At 49.7% G+C, this 8,082-nt stretch overlaps 1 protein-coding gene across 1 annotated transcript; it reads left to right on the top strand.

Moving 5' to 3' along the window:
• The first annotated feature begins 1,356 nt into the window (after positions 1-1,356).
• On the top strand, positions 1,357-4,014 carry LOC123190672 (probable inactive UDP-arabinopyranose mutase 2). The gene is made up of 3 exons (XM_044603364.1): positions 1,357-1,689; positions 2,463-2,592; positions 2,697-4,014. The coding sequence occupies exon 3, from the start codon at positions 2,755-2,757 to the stop codon at positions 3,799-3,801; it is 1,047 nt and encodes a 348-aa protein (XP_044459299.1). The 5' UTR covers positions 1,357-1,689; positions 2,463-2,592; positions 2,697-2,754; the 3' UTR covers positions 3,802-4,014.
• Positions 4,015-8,082: the final 4,068 nt, after the last annotated feature.

The raw sequence follows: 8,082 nt of genomic DNA, 5'->3' as shown, positions 1-8,082 counted from the left end.
ATTCTACACAAATCTTGGCGCGTTCTAGCAGTCTTTGTGTGCCACGTAGGACTAAACTGGTGTGTGGGCATTCATCCGGTCGCCCACACGTTCTTTTTCACCACACGGGGGACTGGTGTATGGGCGTTTAGTAATTCGTCCACACATCAGTTTTCACGCACACAGAGAAGGCTGGTGTGTGGGCGTTTATCACTTTGCCCACACGCCTGTCTTCTCGCCCACACCCAAAACTGGCAGTTGCCATGTGTTTCTGCAGGGTACATGGCAACTGCCCTATCTTTGCTTGTAAGCAGATGGCAACTCTCTTTTACCCGAGTTGCCATGTGTTTCTGCATGGTACATGGCAACTACCCTAGCGTGCACGTAAGCAGATGTCAACTCTTTTTCTTTACATGGCAACTGCCCTAGTGTGCTTGTGAGCACACAACAACTCTCTTTTTTACCCGAACATGTTTTTTTGCCATGCCTTTTTTTAGTGCTACTACACGACAACTGCCTAGTGTTAGTGGGTGGCAACTCCTAAAGTATTGAAATCATGGCAACTGCAGTAGATCAGACCATACATGGCAACTGCAGTTGCTCAGCAACTGTAGTTGTCCGACATGGCAACCGAAGTTCAGCGACATGACAACTACAGTTAAACGAACATGGACGAGGGTCTGGACCATGGCAACTGCGGGACGCGCGGTGACTGTCACGCGGGCGTGTGGGACCACGAGGTACGAGGCATGACGTTCGGGGCGTGTGGGCGTTATCTATTTCATCCACACACATGCGTGTGAGGGGGATCGGGAGAGGAAAAAAAGGTGTGTGGCCATTACTTGTTTTGCCCACACGTAGATATATGGGCTGTTTCTCTTATACACCACACAAAATGCGTGAGCAGACCCTTAACGCCCACACGTGTGACACTTATCAGCGTCCAAACCTATTATATGAAATAATCATCCTTTGGCTCCAAAAGAGACCGAACACAGCGGCCACACGCTTCTTCTCCTTCTTCTTCTTCTTCTTCTTCTTCTGATAAAAAAAAAGGCAACATTGTTTTTTCCTTAAAAAATGCAACATTGTTATCGCAGGTGGCATAGTAGTGATCAGAAAATACAAGTTTCCAGATGGATGGCAACAACACAGAGGCCGCGATGTCTCGGCCTAGACGGACACGATATTTTGTAGCATCTCTTGTCCCTGTTTTAGTCAGCATAGCGGAGCATATCCCCTTTATTACCCCTTTGCAAAGCCGTCATCGATGGCCAGCCGGCAGCCTCACCGCGCACGCAAAGCCGTCACCGACTGTGATGATTTGATTTTTACTCCAACAAGTGCCCAACGCAAGAAAAAAGAAGAAGAAGGGGGAGCAAAAAAATACAGGTCGCCGAATTCGTCGGTGGCGCGGGCTTCCGTTCCTCCCTCGTCTGACCCTGCCGGCAGACGCGACGCAACAGCACGCGCGAGAGAGCGAGGATCGAGGCCCGCAACGTGGCCTGCGCCTTTGCTTCGCTTCGCAGGGAAGTCTGGTAGTAGCGCTAGCGTGGGCGTGGTATATAAGGAGCGCGAGATCCAGATCTGGAGCCGATGCGCCCCGCCCCGACCCTGCTCGCCCTCACCCTCGACGCCGCGCTCCTCCGCATCGCCACCCTCCCCGACCTCTCCCGCCTCCCCGACCACATCCTCGTCGACCTCTTCCGCGTACGTGCCCCCTCCCCCTCCCCCGCGGATCCCTAATCTTTCCGTTAATCGCTCACCGCCGATCACTCGTCACTGTGTGCGTGATTAATTAGTTTCTTCCGGCCAGTTCTAGTCTGACCCCGTGTTGGATTGGGGGATCTTAGTCCAACTGAGTGGTCGATTCGGGTCGCTGTTCTGTGATCCCGCACGCGGCGCTGTTTAATCGTCTCGTCTGCTGGAGACTAGCAGGTAGTACTAGAATGTGTCCTCTAGACCTGAACATGGGTGGAGTAGATTGCGTGATTGGTCTGACAGACATGTCTTCTTACAGCCGATTTGCTTCGTTGGTCGATGCAGAGTCGGGTATTGTATTGCCGGCCGTGATGAAACAAGAGTGCCGTCGCTATGTATGCGTGGCCTGTTAAAGTGCACCACGGCTAGCCATCGTCACACTCACAGTCGTTCTGATCGACATCCATGTTTGCTGTCCTAAGGGGACAGTGGAATGATGTCTCATTTGCCCTATTTAGATTAGAATCTGGTTTTGACTGTACAAGTGTTCTGGCCAGCATATCAGGGTAGTGCTGAACTTGATTTCGTACCTGGCTATTAGGGATGTCAGATGATTGCCTTATTTATCTCATCTAAAGTCTGTCTTGAGGGTGCAAGTTCTGGCTGGCAGGTTCAGTTTGAGCATCAACTGAAACAGCCATCACCTGCACTCTTGGTAGTCTTACTTTTTGTGTTGTTATTAGATCTCTCGTGACTGACGAGTGACGGTTGTTTGATGGCAGAGAACCCTTAGTGCTGGTAAGCTGACAGAGAGAGTCCTCAAATTGTTTCTGGCAACCGACTGCGAGGAGATCATCTTGCTTGTTCAGCTCCTCAACATTAAGCAGCCACTTCTACCGGTCCTTCCCACGAGTATGCCACTTATCTGTTTATCCTCTGCCGGTTCGAATGTTAATGTTATGTCATAAGGATGCTGGCTTATTTGACTTAATATCCTCTTGTTTGTTTGTTTGTAGGGTGCTCTGAGAAGTTCTAGTACTGCTGCTGCTTAGATCAGGCTGATTAGCTGTGAAGATGTCTTTGGAAGTTCATGATAGCGAGGTTGACATTGTGATTGCAGCACTCCAGCCCAACCTGACCTCTTTCTTTCAGGCGTGGCAGCCATTTTTCTCCCGGTTTGACATCATTGTTGTCAAAGACCCAGAGTTGACAGCAGATCTTCAGATCCCTTCAGGTTTTAATGTGAAGGTTTACACAAAGTCTGACATTGATGGACTGCTTGGTGCCACATCCATCAACTTCTCTGGCCACTCATGCCGTTACTTTGGATACCTTGTTTCACGCAAGAAGTATGTCATCTCGATTGATGACAACTGCCTCCCAGCAAAGGACCCTGCCGGGATGACTGTTGATGCTGTTACACAGCACATGATCAATTTGAAGACACCAGCTACTCCTTTCTTCTTCAACACACTGTATGACCCATACCGCAAGGGTGCTGACTTTGTCCGTGGATACCCATTCAGCCTGCGTGAGGGGGTTGAATGCATGCTCTCATGTGGGCTCTGGCTGCACAATGCGGACTACGACCCAATGACGCATGTGGTGAAGCGGAACCAGCGCAACACGAACTATGTGGATGCTGTGATGACAGTTCCGCTCGGTGCGATGTTCCCTGTCAGCGGGATAAATGTTGCATTCAACCGTGAGGTTCTGGGGCCTGTGATGTTCCCTGGCCTGCGGATCCGCAAGGAAGGGAAGCACAGATGGGACACCCTTGAAGACATATGGAATGGCCTGTGTGCTAAGGTGGTCTGCGACAGCTTGGGCTACGGCGTGAAGACTGGACTGCCTTACGTGATGAGAAGTGATGCAGAGGCAGGCAAGGCCTTGGAGAGCCTCAAAGAGTGGGAAGGGGTGAAAGTGATGGACGATGTCCTTCCCTTCTTCGAGTCGCTCAAGCTCTCGAGGACCGCAGTTACTGTCGATGACTGCATTAAGGAGCTAGCTGGCGTTGTGAGGCAGAAGCTGGCGCCAAAGAATGCAATCTTCGCCAAAGCTGCCGATGCCATGGAGGAATGGACCAAGCTCTGGAAATCTCATGGAGCTCAGAACGCGTAATACTGGACTGCGTCCATTTTATCCATCAAGATACTTATGTTTCTTCTTCTTGGACTTCAAAATTTCCATATGCACTGTTATGATGCAGCTGAATAAACAATGTTTCCGTGTGAGGGGAATTTGTGATGTAGAACATGTAGTTGCCAGGTTTTCGGTTTGTGTATGCTCAAGAACCGTATATACCAAATCAAAATGATCTACTCCAACTGTTAATTGTTGCGGGTGTGCTTGGTGTGCTTGCTCATCGGAGTTTGATGCTGCGTTAGTTAATTGGAGTACATGATTTGCAAGGAAGGGCTGTGTTGCATCCTCTGTTTTCTCTTCCAAAGGCATTTCTCCCATCCATGTTTCTTTCCTTTGAAAAATGTTTCTTCAACATAGTTCCTAATGCAAAATATAGCGATTTGGAAGACACGGAGTTCCTCATGAAAAATGTTATGCAAAATGTCTTGACCGGCCATGCCACTTTTGGAAGGATCGCTGCTCCGTTTAACCTCTCTTTTCATTCGGTCTAAACAGAGCATTTCATCCGTGTTCCTTTTCTTTTCTCCCTAAACATGAAACATTACATTGTGGTACATGTCTTGTCAACCACAGGTTGCAAGTCTTCTCTCCTCAATTTTTTTTTATCAAAAGAGGGGTTCCCTCTGATTTCATTAATGAAACCCTTCTCTCCTCAACTTGCTAAAGTATAGTAGAATGGGAGCACCCAGATATTTGGAAGTGAAAGCAGAACATAGCATTTCGTCCATGTCTCTTCTTTTTTCTTTTCCTGAGACATGCATGCTCGTAAGAAACTCTGTTCTTTCTTTTTGGCAGATTCATAATGTGTTCTTTGTAACTTCAGTCATCGCCGCGGATTCCGCTCAAAGTCGAGCAACCGGTGTCTGAAATTACAGTGTTCAAGGGTGATCTGGTGGAAAGCAAAGGGCGTAACTTTCAGAAGGAATTCTACACCCCAGCGCCGCGGATGAGACCCAAATGTGATACCAGGTGTAGTGCCATGTCGCTGAGACGTGAGTTGTTGATACAAGGCCGTACGTGGCCGGAGGCGAAGAGAGGACTCAGAGAGAAGAGGGAGCAGAATACAGTTCAGGATTCAGAATTCAATTGATGACTTTTTTTTTGTTTTGGTTCAGAACGCCTTGGTTCGTTACAGCTTGGGGCTGAAGAAGCAAACACAAGCCACGCGGCACCACCTTGTTAAGAAAAAGGGCTTCCCCTGCTTTGTATTACAAAGCAACCATCCGATACAAGCAACGATAGGTGCTGGGGCGGAAGTAACACAATCACGCCCAAAAGAAAAGAAATAGAAAAACGAAAGGAAACAAATGCTGATAACGGCGGATCAACAAAAACGACGAAGCCTCGCGACCGCTGCGTCCACCGGAAATCGTCCCCCAAACTCCGAGACTCCGAAGCGGCGGTACCAATCAACACCTTCAAGAAGGGACGCGACGATGACGACGCTGCTGCCAGAGGTTTCCCCCGGTACGCGGTGAGGAGAGAGGAAGGGTAGCCCCGACGCCCTCCAGAAAGGTCCGGTGGTACCCTCAGGCGCCGCCGTGTCGGTGTCGGCCAAGCCAACAGGGATTTCTCCCGATCCCCTCCTCCACCTCAGGCACTCCGGAACTCGCCACCAAGCCGACCACCACCCTGCGCTAACACGGACACGAAGCTTCCCAAGCTGTCTCACCACGACACCGCGAAGATGGTCTGCACAACGAAGAAGGGGAGCCGGGACTAGGGCAGCAGCACCGTCAGCATACTGGAGGGCCCCACCTCCACCGTCCACGACGGTAGCCGACCGGACACCAAAGCAGGAGCCTACCGGGCCCGTGGCCCCACAGGCCCGGCCGAGCCTTCAAAGGCCCGGACAGCTCCCGCCTCCGCGCCGCAGCTGGCACGCCGTCGGTGTCGCTGCCCCCCGTCTGAGCCGCTCCTCCTCCTCACCACACAGACAACGGCGAAGCCACGCCAGAGGCCAGCCCGCTAGGACCCATATGGGGCCCGCGGGCCCCGGTCTGGGCCGGGGGCGCGCCATCGGCCAACCAGCTGTTGGAGATATGCCCTAGAGGCAATCATGTATGATGATATTTTCTATGTGTTTATGAATAAAGATAGTCCTTGGACATTATCAATGATGTGTATCATCAAGTACATGACTTGTTTGTGAGACTATGCATTGTATGATAACTGTCCTAAAAGGTCCCTAGTCGAAAGGGCTGTGTGGACGCACAACCAACTAGACTAGCATATGACACGGTCGATGGCTTGGTCTCACTAGCCATGGAGCATTGGATACTAACCGGATAATATGGACTTGGAAGGATCTGGTCGGATTCGACGTAGTCGGATCCGAGTCGGACAGACCCAACTATGAGACGCAGCGATATGTCATCTGTGAGTCTCTAGTACAACATATGTTCTATGTCCTAAGACCTGAGCTGGCGCATGTACTCGGGATGGTGACATACTTGCTTTGGGCCGACCAAACGCTACTCCGTAACTGGGTAGTTATAAAGGTAGGTTTCGGGTTTGTCATGAACCATGCTGCGAGACGTGGTCGAGTAAGATGGGATTTGCCCCTCCGATCAGGAGAGATATACTCTGGGCCCCTCATGTGATCCAACCAGGATAAGCATGGCCATGCGACAAGGATGATGAGATAATCCGGTTTGTGGTCGGCATCACTGAAACGAGAAAGAGGTCGGGCTAGCACAAGGATGACAGACTCGCCTTGAGCTCGACAACATATATCGTGTGGCAAAAGCAATGGAAGTGTGATGTATAGGTTCGCTAACCAGCTTCATAGTCTGCTTGGTGTTCGGCATGCTTTGCTAGAGGCCGCTACCAACCGTGCAGTTCGGAGGTGATCCGAACTGCGACCAAGCCGACTTGAACCTAAGGGGTCGCGCACTTAAGGGAAGGAACCTACGAGGCCGGATCCAAGGACACTGGTCGGATGTGATCCGGACTGTATTCGGATTATGGCCGAGTAGACTTATGGGCTTTAGGGTCCGTGCGAGACCCAAGTGTTGAGCCCGCGATGGACGCATATATATATATATATATATATATATATATATATATATGGAAAATCCATCCTACCACCCGGTGGTAGTTACCCCACATGTCTCATATACTACTATGTGGTACTATATATACTATTTTATTATTTTAAATATGTTCATATACTATATCTAAGATATTTCAAAACAAGTTACATGAAAAAAATTCCATACGAGCCCATAGTTTTTGTTATATTTGTAAAATATGTACATATTTGTACGTAAAAATGTGCATACTTAAAAAATGGTACATACTACCTAAAAATTAGTATATATACTACCTAATCATTGTTATATACTACATGCTATACGTACATACTCTCGGTTCCGACAGATACTACATACAACATACAAAACGCAAGTGGTGGTAACTACCACTGCTTGTAGGAAACATTTGTCCTATATATATATATATATATATATATATATATATATATATATATATATATATATATATAGTGGAGGTGCCGCACACTTATGCAGCTGATCGCTTCGGCGCTGTCAGTAGGGTTTGCATGTGTTGCGAATAGACACCACCACTCGCCGCCGGTTGTGTGATCGGACCTAGCAGTCCGCCGCACGACGTTCCTCCTGCACGCGCGGATACCGTTAGAGGCGGTGCACTTGCGCCGCTCCGGCGAACCTATACGTGGAAACCGACCACCGGCTGTACGAGGGAGATCGGACGTGGAGGAGACGATCCACGCGGACGCACTGCCCCAACTTTTCTTCCGCTGCACGACACTGCGCGTCTAGTGGTAACGAACTGTGATCCATCTCCCGTAGCATGTTCTTGGTTGTTCTGCGCGTGGAAAATTTTAATTTGCAGTCAACGCACCACACCGTAGATCCCAACACCAGCGCCACCACGCCGTCTTGCCGGCAAGGGGCCGCACCACCACCTTGGTTCCCCACCTTGGCTGACGTTTCACCGACGGGTGCCAAGCGGAGGTACGGAACACCGTTGTGCGGAGCACTAACCATGGCAAAGGCGCGTTCCATATACAGGCAAGCAATCAAATACTGTATGATAATTGAACAAGCTGGCAACCTGAAGAGAGAATAACAAGACATGACGCTAAGTAACCCAGCACAGCTACGTACTACAACGTGCGCACCAAAAACTCCCCTTTGACGGGAAACAAGAGGAGCTAGCTGGTTATATAAGCCCCTGTCACCCCTCTGCATTCTCATCAAGCCGGAGGGAGAA

Source organism: Triticum aestivum, chromosome 2A, assembly GCF_018294505.1.
Source record: "Triticum aestivum cultivar Chinese Spring chromosome 2A, IWGSC CS RefSeq v2.1, whole genome shotgun sequence".
In the NCBI taxonomy this organism is placed as follows: Eukaryota; Viridiplantae; Streptophyta; class Magnoliopsida; order Poales; family Poaceae; genus Triticum; species Triticum aestivum.
This window is presented reverse-complemented; position numbering and strand designations above follow the sequence as displayed.

Excerpts from the sequence above, each read along its gene's own strand:
- LOC123190672 (XM_044603364.1), top strand. The coding sequence starts at position 2,755 with ATGTCTTTGGAAGTTCATGATAGCGAGGTTGACATTGTGATTGCAGCA.